We start from the raw sequence: 21,261 nt of genomic DNA on the forward strand, positions 1-21,261 counted from the left end.
ATAAGGCGTTGGGGACCGGGGAAGCAAAAATCCTGGAGGAGGTGGAGGGCGTGGGTGGTGTCCCGAACGTAGGTGGGGAGTTCTTGGACTAAAGGGGACAGGACCGTGTCGAGGTATTGGGAGATGAGTTCGGTGGGGCAGGAGCAGGCTGAGACAATGGGTCGGCCGGGGCAGGCAGGTTTGTGGATTTTGGGCAGGAGGTAGAAACGGGCGGTGCGGGGTTGTGGGACTATGAGGTTGGAGGCGGTGGATGGGAGATTCCCTGAGGTGATGAAGTCATGGATGGTCTGGGAGATGATGGTTTGGTGGTGGGAGGTGGGGTCGTGGTCAAGGGGGCGATAAGAGGAGGCGTCCGCGAGCTGGCGTTTGGCCTCAGCGGTATAAAGGTCAGTGCGCCAAACTACCACCGCGCCTCCCTTGTCTGCGGGTTTGATGGTGAGGTTGGGATTGGAGCGGAGGGAGTGGAGGGCTGCACGTTCTTTTATCTTAGCCTGCTTGGCTACTCTCTCTCATTCCTGATGAAGGGCTTATGCTCGAAACGTCGAATTCCCTATTCCTGAGGTCTGTCACTGAATCAGAAGCACATGTTGCTGCACATTTGGTTTTAACAATAAAACAGAAGTTCATTACACAAAACACATGAAGATAAAATAGAATGAACCAATTTACCTATAACACAGAGTAAAGATGTTAAAATACATGGTAAAATACAATCCCATTTATCTCAAAAGCACCCGATTACAGTACACCTGAAAGAATTCCCTTCTCTATCATATCTATAGGGTTTAATTCAACTGTGGTTTCAATTCCCAGTCTTGAGAATCAAGTAGTTCCTCCCAGTACTTTTGTACAATTGAGCTTAGACTTTCTCAGCTTACCGCAACCCCTTCAGGGTTTCAACCAAACACTTCCAGCATGGAAGTTTTAAACTAAATTCATTACACTATTATAACTTATTTCTAAACAGGTCTAAACTATTTCCCTTCTTCAAGAGCAACGATCTTAAACCTCCACCTTCAGCCAAGACTTCTGCAAATTGAACTAAAACCAAAAACCTTCTTTGAGCTATGAATGTTTCCCCTAAGCAGAAAGACACCAGGAACCTTCTGCCTGAAAACAAATGCACCACAGTTTACTCTGCATGCAAAACTCACCCAAAGAAGAAAGCATTAATCTCCAAGAGTCTTTTTCTCTTTTAAAATAAATAACCATGGCTGTCAAAATACTTATAAGCCAATAATTAAATCACTCCCCCCCACCCCCAACACACACACTCACGCACAGAAACAAACAAAATTCCACATACCATTAGCTCAAAATCCAAACTTTATAATAAATGTTATTTATCAGATTACAACACGATCTTGACCAGATGGGCCAATGGGCTGAAAAGAGGCAGATGGAGTTTAATTCAGATAAATGTGAGGTGCTGCATTTTGGGAAAGCAATTCTTCGCAGGACTTATACACTTAATGGTAAGGTCCGAGAGAGTGTTGCTGAACAAAGAGACCTTGGAGTGCAGGTTCATAACTCTTTGAACGTGGAGTCGCAGGTAGATAGGATAGTGAAGAAGGCGTTTGGTATGCTTTCCTTTATTGGTCAGAGTACTGAGTACAGGAGTTAGAGTCATAGAGATGTACAGCATGGAAACAGACCCTTTGGTCGAATCTGTCCATGTCGACCAGATAAACTAATTCCACCTGCCAGCAACCGGTCCATATCCCTCCAAATCCTTCCTATTCATATACCCAACCAAATGCCTCTTAAATGTTGCAATTGTACCAGCCTCCACCACATCCTCTGGCAGGTCATTCCAAACACATACCACCCTCTGCATGAAACAGTTGCCCTTTAGGTCTCTTTTATATCTTTCCCCTCTCACCCTAAACTTATGCCCTCAAGTTCTGGACTCCCCGATCCCAGGGAAAAGCCTTTGTCTATTTACTCTATCCGTGCCCCTCATAATTTTGTAAACCTTTATAAGGTTGTAAACCTTTTGTAAACCTCAGCCTCCGTCGCTCCAGGGAAAACAGCCCCAGCCTGTTCAGCCTCTCCCTATAGCTCAGATCCTCCAACCCTGGCAACATCCTTGTAAATCTTTTCTGAACCCTTTCAAGTTTCACAACATCTTTCTGATAGGAAGGAGGTCAGAATTGCACGCAATATTCCAACAATGGCCTAACCAATGTCCCGTACAGCCGCAACATGACCTCCCAACCCCTGTACTCATTACTCTGACCATTAAAGGAAAGCATACCAAACGCATTCTTCACTATCCTACCTACCTGTGAGTCCACTTTCAAGGAATTATGAACCTGCACTCCAAAGTCTCTTTGTTCAGCAACACTCCCTAGTACCTTATTATTAAGTATAGAAGTCCTGCTAAGATTTGCTTTCCCAAAATGCAGCACCTCGCATTTATCTGAATTAAACCCCATCTACCACTTCTCAGCCCATTGGCCCATCTGGTCCAGATCCCGTTGTAATCTGAGGTAACCCTCTTCAGTGTCCATTACACCTCCAATTCTGGTGTCATCTGCAAACTTACTAACTGTACCTCTTATGTTTGCATCCAAATCATTAATGTAAATGACAAAAAGTAGAGGACCAGCACCGATCCTTGTGGCACTCCACTGGTCACAGTCCTCCAGTCTGAAAAACAACCCTCCACCATCAACCTCTGTCTTCTACCTTTGAGCCAGTTCTGTATCCAAATGGCTAGTTCTCCCTGTATTCCATGAGATCTAACCTTGCTTATTAGTCTCCCATGGGGAACCTTGTCGAACGCCTTACTGAAGTCCATACAGATCACATCTACTGCTCTGCCCTCATCAATCTTCTTTGTTACTTCTTCAAAAAACTCAATCAAGTTTGTGAGACATGATTTCCCATGCACAAAGCCATGTTGACTATCCCTAATCAGTCCTTAGCCTTTCCAAATACTTGTACATCCTATCCCTCAGGATTCCCTCTAACAACTTGCCCACCACGGACGTCAGGTTCACCGGTCTAATTCCCTGGCTTGTCTTTACCGCCCTTCTTAAACAGTGGCACCACGTTTGCCAACCTCCAGTCTTCCGGCACCTCACCTGTGACTATCGATGATACAAATATCTCAGCAAGAGGCCCAGCAATCACTTCTCTAGCTTCCCACAGAGTTCTCGGGTACACCTGATCAGGTCCTGGGGATTTATCCACCTTTAACTTTCAGGACATCCAACACTTCCTCCTCTGTAATCTGGACATTTTGCAAGATGTCACCATCTATTTCCCTACAGTCTATATCTTCCATATCCTTTTCCGAAGTAAATACTCATTTACTGCAAAATATTCATTTAGTATCTCCCCCATTTTCTGTGGCTCCACACAAAGGCTGCCTTGCTGATATTTGACGGGCCCTATTCTCTCCCTAGTTACCCTTTTGTCCTTAATGTATTTGTAAAAACCCTTTGGATTCTCCTTAATTCTATTTGCCAAAGCTATCTCATGTCCCCGTTTTGCCCTCCTGATTTCCCTCTTAAGTATACCCTATTTTCTTTGCACTCTTCTAAGGATTCACTCGATCTATCCTGTTTACACCTGACATAGTTAAAAACTCACACAACACCAGGTTATAGTCCAACATGTTTAATTGGAAGCACACTGGCTTTCGGAGCGACGCTCCTTCATCAGGTGATAATGGAGGGCTCAATTGTAACACAGAATTTATCGCAAAAATTTGCAGTGTGATGTAACTGCAATTATACATTGAAAAATTGATTGTCTGTTAAGCCTTTCATCTGTTAGAATACAGTGATAGTTTCATTTCTTTCATGTGTAAATCACAAAACCTTTTTTATAAAGTTGCATTCTCGGGTTAGCCGTTAACAATGGTGATAGCTAGACAATATGTTGAAGGTGCTAGCCCCTTGTGTTCTCTGTCTATGACCTGATGTTAGATTGATTCTAATCTAAAAAGTGAGATAACAGAGTTTTACATAAATTCCTGCAGTTTTTGAGCTCAGAGTTCTACATGAATGTATGCAGTTTTTGAGCAAAGTGTAATGTAACTCTGCAAGTACAAATTCACCCCACAAAATATATGTGTGCATGTGGGTCTTTGTCTGTCTGTGTCTGTCTGTCTGTCTGTCTGGGGTGGGGATTGTGAGTGTGAGAAACTTTGTACACCCCAGTCCAACACCAGCATCTCCAAATCATGACACCTGACATATGCTTCCTTCTTTTTCTTAACCAAACCCTCAATTTCTTTGGGAAGTCATGTTGCGGCTGTACAGGACATTGGTTAGGCCACTGTCGGAATATTGTGTGCAATCCTGGTCTCCTTCCTATTGGAAAGATGTTGTGAAACTTGAAAGGGTTCAGAAAAGATTTACAAGGATGTTGCCAGGGTTGGAGGATTTGAGCTAAAGGGAGAGATTGAACAGGCTGGGACTGTTTTGGGTTGGGGAGTCTAGAACTCGAGGGCATAGGTTTAGGGTGGGAGGGGAAAGATATAAAAGAGACCTAAGGGGCAACTTTTTCACACAGAGGGTGGTGTCTGTATGCAATGAGCTGCCAGAGGAAGTGGTGGAGGCTGGTACAATTGCAACATTTAAGAGGCATTTGGTTGGGTATATGAATAGGAAGGGTTTGGAGGGATATGGGTCGGGTGCTGGCAGGTGGGACTAGATTGGGTTGGGATATCTGGTCAGCATGGACAGGTTGGGCCGAAGGGCTTGTTTCCATGCTGTACATCTCTATGACTCTATGACTTTATGTAATACAAAGACCTTACATCACAGTCATACAACCAGACAACTCCTCAGTGAATGGACTGAGAAAGAGCATAGTAGTTTTATAGATACAATTTATGTTACTTTACAACTTTCAATCATGGACTGGATTTTCAACATTTACAGGGCTGTGAGCGATGAGGAGTCAGCTGCATGTAGAGCCTGAAATGAGACTGAAGCCCTCCAGCTTGCTACCAGATATGTCCACATGGGGTCTTATCAACCACAACATTACTCTTCCTGTTAATTTTGTCAAGTTTTCTTTGCAGTGGCAGTGGGGCAGGGCCAGTAGATGGTCTGGAATGTCCTTAACTCCACACATTGATCCATAAATGCAACCTTTTGAGGATAACTGATTTAACCGTATGGGAATGTAATTGGCACAATGGATATTTTAGATAGTTTTGAATAACTACCATTAACACACACTGAGCATTTCCACATTATTTGGATGCATAGTAGTGCCCAGGCAACAAATAACAAACAATCGAAAAGTGACTGAGCAGGTAACCTGTATCCTCAGCACAGAGAAGTGTGTGATCAGAGCGAGAAATTATTAGCAACTAATGAATCAATGGCTGTAATGGATAGGATACTTATTTATCTGCCTTCACTGCTTTCTCATGTTGGGTTCCTCATCTTTCTTGGTTTTGGGAGACAATCTGGATTTTGAGCTGATAATTACTGGAAAGAAACCTGAAGATAGAAATCAGAAAATGCTGAAGACACACAACAGTTTAGACAGTGCTGGAAGGAAGTGAGATAGTTTATGACATTTGAATTATGTAACTCTTCATCAGACTGCCGATCAAAGGGGGCTGGGGAGGGTGGGTTGAGTTCTGATGAAAGTACTGCCCCCAAAGCATCATTGTTTGATTGCTCCATTTACTGCTGACCAGCTCTGTATATCTAACACTCACCGCTATTTATTTTTCTGCAGATCAAATGTAGGCATTTTAAAATTAATCCTATTGTTTCATCTATTGCTCTGCCTCTTAGTTGGGTGATGATCTCTCTGAATGTTGCTGTAATTAGTTATCGTTAGCAGAAAAGTAAACCTCAAAAGATCATCACTCCCTGATACATTGACCATTGGATCCCACAATAACACTATCAAACTCTATCATCTTGCATTGACATTGATCCATCATAAACTTGCATTTCTATTCCATTAAAAAAACCTACACTGTCTCTATTTGTACTGTTTTGAAACAGTTTCAGTAGTGTACCTCCTAACACAAGAGGCAGCAAGGCGCAGAGAATGAAGAATGGGACTCTTGTGGGTGAGACACTAGGCAAACTAGGGAAGGCGATGCCTAGTGACCTATCAATAGACTATTAATCCAGAACTCAGGTTACGTTCTGGGGACCAGGGTTCAAATCCTGCCCCAGAAAACGATGGAATTTGAATTCACTAATAATCTGGAATTAAAAATCTACTAATGACCATGAAACCACTCAGAAAAACCCACTATGTTCACAACTGCCCTTCAGGGAAGGAAATCTGCCATCCTCACCTAGTTTGGCTGACATGTAACTTCAGACTCACAACAATGTGTGGTTGACTTTCAATTGCTCTCTGAAATGGCCGAGCAAGTCACTCAAGGACTTTAACTACAGTGTTAGCTTGGAGTAGTTGGACCTGTTCTGGAGCAAAGGAGATTGAGGGGAGATTTGATAGAGGTATGCAAGATTACAACATGTTTCGTTAAGACAGATAAAGTCAAGCTGCTCCCACTAGCTAATGGGAAGGACTAGGGGACACAGATTGAAAGTTTTTGACAGCATGAGATTAGAGTGAGTCACAATATCCCAGAATCTTGCTGCCCATGATAATAGTGAAAGTGAAGGTGACAAATGATTACAAAAGGAAATTGGGTAGGCAGTTGATGGAAATAAATTTACAGTGGCAGCTTGGACACAGTTAGGATTGGGACTGATGGTTCGACAGAGAGCCAGAATGGAGTGAATGGGCTGAAAGGCCGACTCCTGTGTTGTTATAACTTTAGAATTATCTGATTCTTTAAGCAAATAGTTACAAAAACAAGTTGGCTGCTATGGCTGAAAATGCAGTGGACGATCTCCAAAGATCCTAAACTCTGCCACCCACATGCCAATTTACAACTTTACATACCCAGGAGTTTAAATTCTGAAGTAGACAGTAGCACCATAAACAATCTCCAGACATCTTTAGCTAAACAGCCCTCTCCGTTCCATTTGTAAAATCAGAATCGCCCATGTTATTTAAATCAGAGCCTCCAGCCACCACTCACCTACACCCAATCACAAACAAAGCCCTTTCCAACTAATTTCTTCAAAACCTGACATTTAAAACATGGTTTTAAAAGTCCACACTAAAAGTCCATCTAGTTATCATTTTGAGCATCTTCCCTCCTAATTCTCAGCCTTTCACCTGGGTTTTCTCAATAATAAACATTTTCTTAAGGATTATTGAAATGAATCCAACAGAAATTGTTGGAAATATTCAGAAGAAGTGATGAAAGGTCACCAGGCTGAATTTTTAACCTGGCTCCTCTCCCTCTCTCAGCAGATGCTCACTGATCCATTTCCAGCATTTCCTACTCTCACTGGTTCACTGGTTCTGAATGTTTTAAGTTGTAAACAGGGACATTGTCAGCAAGACTTCCCTCTTTAAGTTTTTTTTTTCTTCGCACAATGGACTACTCATTGCCAATTGATTGGATTTATGATGACCTGCAGACAGGGTACTGGCATCACATGGAATCTCTTTATTATTACAGCTTGCTTAGAATGACTCACAGTAAGGGAGGTGATGAATTCAGAACTAGATGTGACCTATGACCCTTGACCTCGGAGGAATAGAGTCAGGCTGTTGCCTGCCACTTATGACCGTCTGAGACATTTGGTTGTTTTTTCTTTATGTTTTAACTAACCCATCAATTTTTATCACTTTAAAATTCTGAATATCTACAAACTCCCAATATGTTTACACTCCCACAATTCTGGGCTCTTTTGCATTTGCTCTTTGTCATCGCTCCATTCGAGCCTATAGCTGCCGAAAGACCATAAGACGAAGGAGCACAGGTAGGCCATCTGGCCCATACTCAGTGAGATCATGGTTGATCTGGTAATCCTCAACTCTACTTTCCTCCACTCGATTTTCCCCCATAATCCTCGGTACCTTTAGTAAAATTATATATCTGTCTTAAAACTGAATGTAATTAACAACCCAGCAGCCTTGACATCCCTCTGTGATAAAGAATTTCACAGATTCACTACTCTCTGAAAGTTGGAATCCCCTCACAAATCTTCTCTATCTCTTTCTCCTCTGTTAATTACGCCTCTTTGACCAGGTCTTTGCCCACTTGTTGTAATACTGTCTCATGTGACTCAGTGTCAAATTCTGTATGACCATATTCCCATGAAGCACCTTGGGACAATTGCTATGTTGCTATATAAATGCAAATTGATTTTTTTTTGATATGGCAATGAATAATGATCCTTTGACACTGTGATAGAGTCAAAGAGCTGTACAATATGGAAACAGACCTTTCAATACAACTCGTCCATGCTGTCCAGTTATCCTAAATTAATCTAATCCCATTTGCCATCATTTGGCCCATATCCCTCTAACCCCTTCCTATTCATATGCTCATCCAGATTCCTTTTAAATGTTGCAATTGTACCAGCCTCCACCACTTCCTCTGGCAGCTCATTCCATACATGCACCACCCTCTGTGTGAAAAAGTTGCCCCTTAGGTCCCTTTTAAATCTTTACCCTCTCACCCTAAACCTATGCCCTCTAGTTCTGGACTCCCCACCTCAGGGAAAAGACCTTGTCTATTCACCCTGTCCATGCCCCTCATGATTTTAATCAATCCTCAGCCTCTGATGCTCCAGCGCAAACAGCCCCAGCCTGTTCAGCATCTTCCTCTTGCCCAAACCCTCCAACCGTGACAACATCCTTGTAAATCTTTTCTGAACCACTTCAAGTTTCACAACATCTTTCCCATAGGAGGGAAAACAGAATTGAACCCAGTAGGCCTAACTTCCTCTTCCCTTGAAAGCCTACTACATTTTTTTCATCTAACTTCTATGCAACCTAATATCATTTATCTTACTGTGAACACAAGGACCTGAAATTATCTAGTCAGGCCAGCCAGTGCTGTGGGGAGCTGCCATCCTGATATTTTTCCATCAATGGCACCAATTTCAATATCACCTGATGAAGGAGCGTCGCTCCGAAAGCTAGTGTGCTTCCAATTAAGCCTGTTTGACTATAACCTGGTGTTGTGTGATTTTTAACCAATTTCAAAGCTCTTGGTGATTGATCATTCTTCGCTATTCTCACGGGAAATAGGAATCATTTGGGAACCAGATTCCAAATAAACCTGCTGGAACTTGCTGCTAAGCTACAACTGAAACTGAATGTTTGCAGTGGGCAGAACAATGATGGTTAATAATTGGAGCATCTGAAAGTTTTCCCTTCTCTCACGAAGAACTGCAGGAGAGAAAAGGGTCAAAATACCGAGCACCTCAGGTCTTAATTTAGTCAGTTACCATGTCACAATTTCAAAGTCTTAAAGTTTCTGCAAATTAGCCCCAACTAAACACAACCTTAAAGTCTGCATTGTTTCAAAATCTGAACATAGAACAGAAGATCTATTGTGGGTGGCACGGTGGCACAGTGGTTAGCACTGCTGCCTCACAGCGCCTGAGACCTGGGTTCAATTCCCAACTCAGGCGACTGACTGTGTGGAGTTTGCGTGTTCTCCCCGTGTCTGTGTGGGTTTCCTCCGGGTGCTCCGGTTTCCTCCCACAATCCAAAGATGTGCGGGTCAGGTGAATTGGCCATGCTAAATTGCCCGTAGTGTTAGGTAAGGGGTAAATGTAGGGGCGTGGGTGGGTTGTGCTTCAGTGGGTGGGTTGCGCTTCGGCGGGTTGGTGTGGACTTGTTGGGCCAAAGGGCCTGTTTCCACACTGTAAGTAATCTAATTCATCTGTCCACAAGGTTTAATCCTGTAGAAAGTTTCCAGGTTTAGGTTCGCCTCCTGCTGGTTGATTGTGGAAAAGCAGCAATGACATTCAAGCAGAGAAATGTTTTCTGCTGTAATGGTGTGGCGGAAAGCAGCGCTGATGCACAGCGCCAGAAAGGTAACTTTCCTCCTGCAATTTTGATTACTGTAATATGTTTATTGTAGACTCACTTATGTATAAAAGAATTATTCCTTCTTGAACCTTTCCTCCTATTTCAAACCCATTTTTTACTCAGAATCACAAAGCACAAATGGCCATTCAGCCCATTATCCTGCCTGCCTTCTGAAAGAGCTGTCACTCTCCACTTCCCCAATACCCCACAATCTTCTCCCTTTTTTTATGTATCACTTTTTAAAAGTTACAATTGAATTTACTTCCGCCACTCCAAGGCCAGCGCATTCTAGACAAGGGAACCGATGCAAAGAAGCACCAAGCAAATTTCATTAAAGGACTGAATTGTTTTAATAAATGGAATCTGGTTTTTTCAACAGCAATAAAAAGTAGCGAAGCTGATCGTGGGTATCACTTTTTATATTTGCTGCGCTTCTCATCTTCTCCACAAGGTGGCAGAATTACACCAAAAAACGTTGCAGGGCATGAGAGCACTTCGCCTGGATTTTTTTGATAGGCCGAAGAACTGTTGTATATTATGTGGGCTCAATGTATGCCTCACTTTTACACTTCTAGTTTAAAAATGCATATGAATGAGGTAAAATGATATTTGCTAATAATTGTTTCCATTCCTAAAATATAGTCATTTAAATAAAAGTTAGAAAGGTTTTCCAGCTTTCAATTGGATAGTGACCGCAGAATTATCTACCCCAGTGACCACAGTGTACTACAACAGTGGATCACCAGCTTTTAGCTGAAATTTGGCTTAAAATATTTCAAGTTTCAGTATTAAGCAAAAAATGGCAGCCAGTGACTGGGGAGCCTCAGAGTTAAAGGACAAAGACTGAACAATAACTGGGTGTTTGCAGTTCCCTAGAGCGTTGCTGTAATTTGTCTGTTCTGTAAAACTAAACTGTTACAGAGATTGAAAGTTTGGACAACATTTTGCACCTGATGGCCATGGATTTTGATTATCCCAGGGAAACAGTCCCCCAATCTCTCACTCTGTCCAGTTTTCTGTGGTCATTCAATCTCTCTGCATGAAGTTTCCCTGTCTCACACTCCCTCTGAGTTGCTCAGACTTTGTATACTATTCTCCTGTCTCAGGGGGTGAGGTGATGCCTTGGGGAGTTGTTGCTGGACTTTAATCCAGCGACCCAGGTAACGTTCTGGTGAACTAGATTGAAATCCTGCTGTGGCAGACAGTGGAATTTGAATGTAATACAAATCGAAAATTAAGTGTCTTGTGATGACCTTGAATCAATTGTCGGGGGGAAAAAACATCTGGTTCACTAATGTCATTTAGGGAAGGAAACTGCTGTCCTTTTGTGATCTGGCCTACAAATATCTCCAGATATTTGGGCGGCACGGTGGCACAGTGGTTAGCACTGCTGCCTCAGAGCGCCAGAGACCCGGGTTCAATTCCTGCCTTAGGCGACTGACTGTGTGGAGTTTGCACATTCTCCCCGTGCCTGCGTGGGTTTCCTCCGGGTGTTCCGGTTTCCTCCCACAGACACAAAAATATGCAGGTTAGGTGAATTGGCCATGCTAAATTGCCCGCAGTGTTAGGTGCAGGGGTAAATGTAGGGGAATGAGTCTGAGTGGGTGCACTTCAGCGGGTCGGTGTGGACTTGTTGGGACGAGGGGCCTGTTTCCACACTGTAAGTAATCTAATCAAATCTAGATCCACAGTAATGTGGTTGACTGTTCTCTGGACAATTGGGGATGGCCAATAAATGCTGCCTAGCCAGCAATGTCCATATCCAATGAATTAAAAAAAAGGAAGTGTTTGCTATAATTCATGTGGGGAGGGTGACAGGGTGAATACAATAGGATACCTCCCCAGGCTGCAGAATTGAGAATGAAGGAATACCATCGCTGATGAAGGGAAGACTTCCCTGAGGATGAATGTCTTCACTCATTGGTTAAAGAAACACCCAGATGCCCTGCTTCTCAAATGAAAGTAATCAAAATGGTGGCAGAGTAACAGAGCTGAGCCCAGGCTGGTCCACTCCTGCTTTCTTTATTTTTCCTTATTTTTACTTTTGGTCTTTTTCTTTCTTTTTTCTTTGTTTTCTTTCCTTTAAAGCCTGGAGTGTGGTGAGTGAGGGAGGAGGACTCTAGTGGTAGCAGCATCAGGACAACTCACCCCAGTCACCAGTTATTTCACGTTCAGTGAGGTATTGGCTATAGGCTGTTAACCAATAGAGAGCAAGGCAAACTTACAGTTTCCTGGATCAGTTTGTATTAGTTAATAATACTGTCCAAACACATACTGATTGCATCTTTAGTGTAATTATGTACTAAATGCTGGTGCTGGAAAAGCACAGCAGGTCAGGCAGCATCCAAGCAACATCCCTTCATCAGGAAGGGCTTTTGCCCGAAACATCAATTTTCCTGCTCCTCAGATTCTGCCTGACCTGCTGTGCTTTTCCAGCACCACTCTGATCTCCAGCATTTGCAGTACCCACTTCTGCCTAACGTGCTGGTACACACCAATGCCTCCGTTCAATGGGTTAAAGTAATCAGTTCCTGCAGCTAAATGGGGTGTTTGCAGAGCTGAAAGGGAAAGTGTGAAGGAATAACCAGCTGCAGAGAATCTGTTTGGTTTGAGATCACATTCTCTCAGAGCAGCTTCACCTGCAAGTCCTTCCTCACAGTGAAGGTCAGCTGTAGGAATCTGTGTGTGCTGTCTACAGAAATTCCCAGCATTCAGTTACCCATGGTCAAGAATTACTTAAATATTTCTCCTCAGACTCCAGCTCAGTTTATCTTTTAAAATGTGTTGCAGAAAACGTAAGCTGCAAATATTGGCAAGGAATGTTTACATAGAACATAGAAAAATACAGCGCAGTACAGGCCCTTCGGCCCTCGATGTTATGCCGATCCAAGCCCGCCTAACCTACACTAGCCCACTATCCTCCATATGCCTATCCAATGCCCGTTTAAATGCCCATAAAGAGGGAGAGTCCACCACTACTGGACTCTCAATTTATATTGAGAATTTTTCATTTGTATGCCTGTGTGTGTGTGTGAGAGAGAGAGAAGCCAAGTACCCTTTCTGCACCAACTGAACAGATAAACTATTCCACTGCTCATGACCCATGTGTTTGAAACATAAATGTTACTTTATTTTTGGAAAGTCCCATTTTGTTTCTTTTCACGTGTCATTGAAACTTATTTGAGCCTCAGAGGGGCTGCACTCTGTTTTGTAGAATGAGTTTTGCCAAATCCCTTCTCCCACTTGCTTTTAAAAATCTTGTCAAAACCTCCTTCCAATGTTGATGTGCTAAGCCTCTCTTTCTGAGTTCTGTGTTCTATGTTCTCATTCAGCGCCAGCCTTCCATCTGTCTATGTGAAGGTGTGGGGACAATTGTCAGATGTTGAAGGTTTCACAGTCAGCTGTACAGGCATGTCAATGAGCTGAAAAACACATAAATACAGAATACCAAACACGGTACTCTACATCCAGCTGGGTAAGGCAACGTGCACTTTAGGAGATCCAAAACTTCGAGAAGATGACGATCTGTAAGCAATCTCGGAGCTTGCATTAAAAACCAATGGAACTGTAGTTGCTGGAAATCAGAAACAAAAACAGAAGTTGCTGGAAAATCTCAGCAGGTTTTAAAGCTTGCAGAGTGGCTACCTGGAGAAACAATATTGGACAGACTCAGATGTAGATGTCTTTATCATTAAGCAATATTGACCTTTGGGAGAACAGAGTTAAGTGCATTCAGTATGAAGCCAATACCTCCATAGCTACGCCAGCTCTGACTTCTACTTGCAAAAGTTTATGCAAATCGAGAACTGACCTATCGTCACACACGAGACCACATCAGCCCAGTTTGTAAACTCTGCTTTTTGCTTTTTTTGCTGAACATCCATTCGTTAATGCAGTGGGAGAGTCTGTCAGCCCAGAGAGATGGATAACTAGCAAAGAACTTCAGGAAATAAAAATAAATCCTTCCAGATATTCTAGCAGAGTGTAATGGCAAGGCTCACATGTCGAGTGCAAGTGAGGCGAGTTTTAACACATTCCACCAGGTATATAAATACATTTTCTATTCTTACACGAGATAACTATTCACAAATGAACTATAAACAGTTAGTAATGTTGTTCCGAGGAGTGCCACTCCATCAGGTACAGGATTCTTGGCCTGTTTCCAAAGTATATCTCCAATCCCCTGGGGTGTTTATAAACGAGTCATAACGTAAAGGTGTGGGATCTTGCGGTTAATAAATGGTTGTAAGTTGTGCTGAAGAGCTTCATAGTTCCGCTCGAGTTCCCGCTGATACTCGAGCTGGTCATGTGTTATCAAGCACTTGTTTTTCTTCAAAGCATCGTCACATCTACAACAGACCAGAGAGAGAGATTACTCACAGACACCTACAACAGACCAGAGAGAGAGATTACTCACAGACACCTACAACAGACCAGAGAGAGAGGTTACCCACAGACACCTACAACAGACCAGAGAGAGAGGTTACTCACAGACACCTACAACAGACCAGAGAGAGAGATTACTCAGAGACACCTACAACAGACCAGAGAGAGAGGTTACCCACAGACACCTACAACAGACCAGAGAGAGAGGTTACTCACAGACACCTACAACAGACCAGAGAGAGAGAGATTACCCACAGACACCTACAACAGACCAGAGAGAGAGGTTACTCAGAGACATCTACAACAGACCAGAGAGAGAGGTTTATCAGAGACATCTACAACAGACCAGGGAGAGAGGTTACTCAGAGACATCTACAACAGACCAGAGAGAGAGGTAACCCACAGACACCTACAACAGACCAGAGAGAGAGGTAACCCACAGACACCTACAACAGACCAGAGAGAGAGATTACCCACAGACACCTACAACAGACCAGAGAGACAGGTTACTCAGAGACATCTACAACAGACCAGAGAGAGAGGTAACCCACAGACACCTACAACAGACCAGAGAGAGAGATTACTCACAGACACCTACAACAGATCAGAGAGAGAGATTACCCACAGACACCTACAACAGACCAGAGAGAGAGGTAATCCACAGACACCTACAACAGACCAGAGAGACAGGTTACTCAGAGACACCTACAACAGACCAGAGAGAGAGAGGTTACTCAGAGACACCTACAACAGACCAGAGAGAGAGGTTACTCAGAGACACCTACAACAGACCAGAGAGAGAGAAGTTACTCAGAGACACCTACAACAGACCAGAGAGAGAGAGGTTACTCAGAGACACCCACAACAGACCAGAGAGAGAGAGGTTACTCAGAGACACCTACAACAGACCAGAGAGAGAGATTACTCACAGACACCTACAACAGACCAGAGAGACAGGTTACTCAGAGACACCTACACCAGACCAGAGAGAGAGGTTATTCACAGACACCTACAACAGACCAGAGAGAGAGGTAACCCACTGACATCTACAACAGACCAGAGAGAGAGAGGTTACCCAGAGACATCGACAACAGACCAGAGAGAGAGGTTACTCAGAGACACCTACAACAGACCAGAGAGAGAGGTTATTCACAGACACCTACAACAGACCAGAGAGAGAGGTAACCCACTGACATCTACAACAGACCAGAGAGAGAGAGGTTACCCAGAGACATCGACAACAGACCAGAGAGAGAGGTAACCCACTGACATCTACAACAGACCAGAGAGAGAGGTAACCCACAGACACCTACAACAGACCAGAGAGAGAGATTACTCACAGACACCTACAACAGATCAGAGAGAGAGATTACCCACAGACACCTACAACAGACCAGAGAGACAGGTTACTCAGAGACACCTACAACAGACCAGAGAGAGAGAGGTTACTCAGAGACACCTACAACAGACCAGAGAGAGAGGTTACTCAGAGACACCTACAACAGACCAGAGAGAGAGATTACTCACAGACACCTACAACAGACCAGAGAGACAGGTTACTCAGATACACCTACACCAGACCAGAGAGAGAGGTTATTCACAGACACCTACAACAGACCAGAGAGAGAGGTAACCCACTGACATCTACAACAGACCAGAGAGAGAGAGGTTACCCAGAGACATCGACAACAGACCAGGGAGAGAGGTTACTCAGAGACACCTACAACAGACCAGGGAGAGAGGTTACGCACAAACATCAAAACATTACAGTCAAGGTGTGTACAATACCTTTTTACAAACAGCAGGGGATAAATGAATAGTTAGTTAGGGTTCAGGGTCAAATAGATTCTCATTCTGGAAATACAGATAAAGAGCAAAACACTGCTGTTGCTGGAGAACTAACATAAACCGATAAGACCTGGAAGTGCACAGCAGGTCAGCAATACCGTCTCGGGGATGGTGGGTGTATCGGGCAGGAGATGAGAGGGCACGAGGTGGTGCACATGTGATTGAGGAGGGAAAGTTTATTGGAGATCATTTTCACAACCTCCTTCAGAACTGAGAGATAATTTGATGGGATACAAGGTCAGAAAATGGCAGGTAAGTTGACTATACACAACAACAGAAGAGGAAGATTAATGACCATATCTGTTGCCTAACCAAACAGATCCTGTCATTGAGTACTATCAGTAGCAGCTGAATTTCTATAGCACCTTTCATGACTTTAGAACATTCCAAAGTACTCGCAAATTGTAAAGTATGTTTAATAGTAATGTAATAAATTTATAGAATAAAAGGTGGCCATAGACAAATTATAGTGAGATATCCAATCTAAGGAAGGGTCACTATTCTGAAGATGATCTGAAACATTAACTCTATTTCTCTCCACAGATGCTGCCAGACCTGCTGAGCTTTTCCAGCAATTTCACTTTTTATATCCAATCGAATGCTTCCTACTGTGGGGGGAAACTAGAACGAGGGGACACCCTTCCAGAATTAAAGGTGTGCCATTTAGAATGGAGATTCAGAGAACTTTTGATTCTCAGAGACCTGTTTGTGCTGTTTTCTTCCCTCATGAAGGCTGGGACATGGATGTAGTCAAAGCTGAGTTAGATTTTCAACCGATGAAGGATTTGAGGCTAAGGGGAGGGGGTGGGGAGGTGAGGGTAAGTGAGGGGGTGGGGAGGTGAGGGTAAGTGAGGGGGTGGGAAGTTGATGGTAAGTGAGGGATGGGGAGTTGAGGGTAAGTGAGGGGGTGTGGAGTTGAGGGTAAGTGAGGGGCTGGGGAGTTGATGGTAAGTGAGGGGGTGGGGAGTTGAGGGTAAGTGAAGGGGTGTGGAGTTGAGGGTAAGTGAGGGGCTGGGGAGTTGAGGGTAAGTGAGGGGGTGGGGAGTTGAGGGTAAGTGAAGGGGTGTGGAGTTGAGGGTAAGTGAGGGGGTGGGGAGTTGAGGGTAAGTGAGAGGGTGGGGAGTTGAGGGTTAAGTGTAGGGTGGGGAGTGGAGGGTGAGGGGGTGGGGAGTTGAGGGTAAGTGAGGGGGTATGGAGTTGAGGGTAAGTGAAGGGGTGTGGAGTTGAGGGTAAGTGAAGGGGTGTGGAGTTGAGGGTAAGTGAGGGGGTGGGGAGTAGAGGGTAAGTGAGAGGGTGTTGAGTTGAGGGCAAGTGAGGGGGTGGGGAGTTGAGGGTAAGTGAGGGGGTGGGGAGTAGAGGGTAAGTGAGGGGGTGGGGAGTTGAGGGTAAGTGAGGGGGTGGGGAGTTGAGGGTTAAGTTTTGGGTGGGGACTAGAGTGTGAGGGGGTGAGGAGTTGATGGTAAGTGAGGGGGTGGGGAGTTGAGGGTTAAGTGTGGGGGGTGGGGAGCTGAGGGTTAAGTGTGGGGGTGGGGAGTTGAGGGTTAAGTGAAGGGTGGGGAGTGAAGGGTGAGGGGGTGGGAAGTTGATGGTAAGTGAGGGGGTGGGGAGTTGAGTGTTAAGTGAGGGGTGGGGAATTGAGGGTTAAGTGAGGGGATGGGGAGTTTATGGTAAGTGAAGGGTGGGGAGTAGAGGGTGAGGGGTTGGGGAGTTGATAGTAAGTGAGGGGTGGGGAGTTGAGGGTTATGTGAAGTGTGGGGAGTTGATGGTAAATGAGGGGGTGGGGAGTTGAGGGTAAGTGAGAGGGTAGAGAGTTAAGGGGAAGCGAGAGGGAAGGGAGTTGAGGGGAAGCGAGAGGGTGGGGAGTTGGAGAAAGGAACTTTGAATTGACACCATAGCCAGACCAGCTAAGATCTTACCAAATAGTTGAGCTGCTTGAATGGCTTATTACAGATCCTAAATCCTATTTCCTAACCCAATGTTCAAATTCCTACTCAACATAGTACTACAGCTTTCATCACCTCATTATTTCCATACCATGAGGGTGTTTGCCTCTACCAGCCTTTGAAACAGTGAATTCCAGACCCCCACCAGATTTTGGGGGAAACTAATTACTCCTGAGGTCTCCTCTAATCCTGCTGGCAATGCCAACTATTTTAAATTTATGACCCCAATTACTGACTTCACTGACAAGGGAAACAGATCATTCTTAGCCACTGTATCATACATCTCTATTAAATTTCCCGTTAGCCTCATGAGCTGTAAATAAAACAACTCCAACATATCCAGTTTCGCCTCATTGCGAAGATTCCCTATTTCTGCCAACATTCTCGTCCATCTTTTGAAGTCAATGTTCTCTGCAGGGAAATGCAGTTGCTAATTTGTACACAACGATGAAGGAAATATCCAGATAATATGTCGCTTCTCTGATGTTGTTTGAGAGACACAAAGAAAGCTCCTCTGCTTCTTTCAAATGGGATTTTGTTGGCCCATTTGAGAGGGTACATGGATTTTATTGTTATTCATCCAAAGATATAGGCATCACTGCCAGGCCAGCACTTACTGCCCATCACTAATTGCCCAGAGGCGGTTAAGAGTCAACCACATTGCTGTGGGTCTGGAGTCACATATAGGCCAAACCAGACAAGGATGGCAGATTTCCTTCCCTCGAGGATATTAATGAACTCGATAGGATTTTACAATATTTGAGAGTGGTTGCACAGTCACCATTAAGCTAGCCTTTTATTGAATTCAAATTTCAGCATCTGCCATCGTAGGATTCAAACACAAAACATTAATTGTTAGTTAGACTATTGGTAGCTTGCTCGCTCACTGACATTACCAGTACAAACTGGCTTGATGGTACACAGTATCACTACCGTGTGTCACAGATTAAGGGAATGGATGTTAAAAGTGGTGGATGTGGTACCAATTAAGTAGCTGCTTTGTCTTAGATGGTGTCAAGCTTCTTGAATGCTGGTGAAGCTGTCCTTGTTTAGGTAAGTGGACAGTATTACTTCTCGCTGCTGACTTGTGCCTCATAGACAGTGACAGGAGACAAGAAGTGAGTTACATGTGTGACGTAACTATGGCTTTAAGAAGTACATTCTGTCCGGCTTTTTTAATGAATGAAGGTTGACACAGTGATCCCCAACAATCAGCCCCAAAGCCAATAAAATAAACCAGTTTGTGAGGCTTTGGGTTGATTTTTTAAGTTGGAACAATAAAAGCAGCCTGAATGGGTGGGGTCAAGATCCCACAGAAGTAGGATTTCTTTTAGTTTTAGCTTTCAGTCGCAGTTGCTCAGGTCTTGAAGCTGGATGTAGAAGCTCATATTCCTCTTTCTGTTACAGCTAAAAGCTGGGGTTCTCTTCCTGCTGCTGGAATTACATGTGAGACAATCTATTTTACTGAACTTGCCTTACACTTACATTTAAAATAAGAAAACATTAGGGTCCAGACTATCTTCTTAATGTTTTGAGGGAGTTGTTTTGGTCCATAACATATTCCACAGAGTTTCTAGCCTCTGATCTTCTCCTGTAGCCACAACATTAATTCCTGATGAAGGGCTTTTGCCCGAAATGTCGATTTCGCTGCTCGTTGGATGTTGCCTGAACTGCTGTGCTCTTCCAGCACCACTGATCCAGAATTTATATGGTTGATCCAGTTCAGTTTCTGGTCTATGATAAGTCCCAGAATGTTGATAGTGGAGGATTCAGCAACGGTAATTCCCTTGAATAGTTCAATTCGCTCTTATCGGAGATGGTCATTCCCTGGAATGTGTGTGGCCTGAATGTTACTGGCTACTTTTCAGACCAAGCCTGGATGTTGTCCACGTCTTGTTATATTTGGACATGGATTGCTTCAGTATCTGAACAGTCACAAATGGTGCTGAACATTGTACAAATATCAGTGAATTTCACCACTTTTGACATTTTGATGGAGGGAAGGTAGTTGATAAAACAGCTGAAGATGATTGGGCCTAGGACACTCTGCTGATGAACTCCTGCAGTGATGTCCCAGGGCTGTGATGATTGACCTCCAACCAACTGCAAACATCTTCCTTTGTGTTAAGTGTGACTCCAACAGTTTCCTCTAATTCCCACTGAGTCCAGTTTTTCTACAGTTCCTTAATGCCATATGTAGTCAAATGCTGGCCTGTTGTCAAAGGTAGTCACGCTTACCTGACCTCTGGAGTTTAGCTCTTTTGTCTTTGCTTTGACCAAGGCTGCATAGAGGTCAGGATCTGAGTAGCCTGGGCAGAACCCAAACTGAGTGTCAGTGAGTAAGTGCACTGTCAATGAACCATTCCATTACTTTGCTGGTAATTGAGAACAGATTGATAGTACGATAATTGTCTGGATTGGATTGATCCTGCTTTTTGTACAAAGGACATACCTGAGTAATCTTGCACATTGTTGGATAGATGCCAATGTTGCAGCTGCACTGGAACAGCTCAGCTAGGGGCTGCGGCTAGTTCTGGAACACAAGTCTTCAGTACTGTTACTGTTGTCAGGGCTCATTGCCTTTGCTGAATGCAGTGCCTTTGACCTTTTCTAACATCACATGGCGTGAATCAAATTGGATGAAGCCTGGCATCTGTGATGCAGGAGACTTAATGGAGGAGCTGAAGGTTGTTATAAATGCTTCCACCTTATCATTTGAACTGATGTACTGGGCTCCCCCATCGTTGAGGGGGATGTTTGTGCAAACCCCACCTTCCGTTTAATTGTCTACCACCCGCCATGGTAATGAATCAGTAATAAGCAGTGCTACATGGCTGGCTGACTGGCTTCTTGTAGGCTGTAACAATTCAGTTTGTGAGGCTTTGGGTTGATTTTTAAAGTTGGAACAATAAAAGCAGCCTGAATGGGTGGGGTCAAGCTCCCACAGAACTAGGATTTCTTTTAGTTTCTTTTACTCCTTTAAGCTTGAAACCCTACTTTGTTGACCAAGCTTCGTGACCAAGTCACTTGTTGTAATGTCTCTGTATGTGGGCTGCTGAGAAGTTCCTGGAGTGTAGACCTTGGAAAGAGGCTCTTTGGCCCATCTACTCTAATCCCATGTCACCTCCAAAGGTGCAGCATCCCCTCAGCCTAGTTTACATGATCAAGGATCCACAGTGGC

At 43.9% G+C, this 21,261-nt stretch overlaps 1 protein-coding gene across 2 annotated transcripts in view; it reads right to left on the minus strand.

Moving 5' to 3' along the window:
- Positions 1–13,572: 13,572 nt before the first annotated feature.
- LOC132828852 (dedicator of cytokinesis protein 7-like) overlaps positions 13,573–21,261 on the minus strand; it is a 206,242-nt gene continuing 198,553 nt past the window's right edge. For both annotated transcript variants that reach the window (XM_060846007.1, XM_060846006.1), the window contains exon 46: positions 13,573–14,252. In XM_060846007.1, coding sequence (XP_060701990.1) covers positions 14,096–14,252 — 157 coding nt within the window. In that variant the 3' untranslated portion in view covers positions 13,573–14,095. The remainder of the gene's footprint in view (positions 14,253–21,261) is intronic.

The sequence above is a fragment of the Hemiscyllium ocellatum genome, chromosome 28 (genome assembly GCF_020745735.1).
Source record: "Hemiscyllium ocellatum isolate sHemOce1 chromosome 28, sHemOce1.pat.X.cur, whole genome shotgun sequence".
NCBI classification, from domain to species: Eukaryota; Metazoa; Chordata; class Chondrichthyes; order Orectolobiformes; family Hemiscylliidae; genus Hemiscyllium; species Hemiscyllium ocellatum.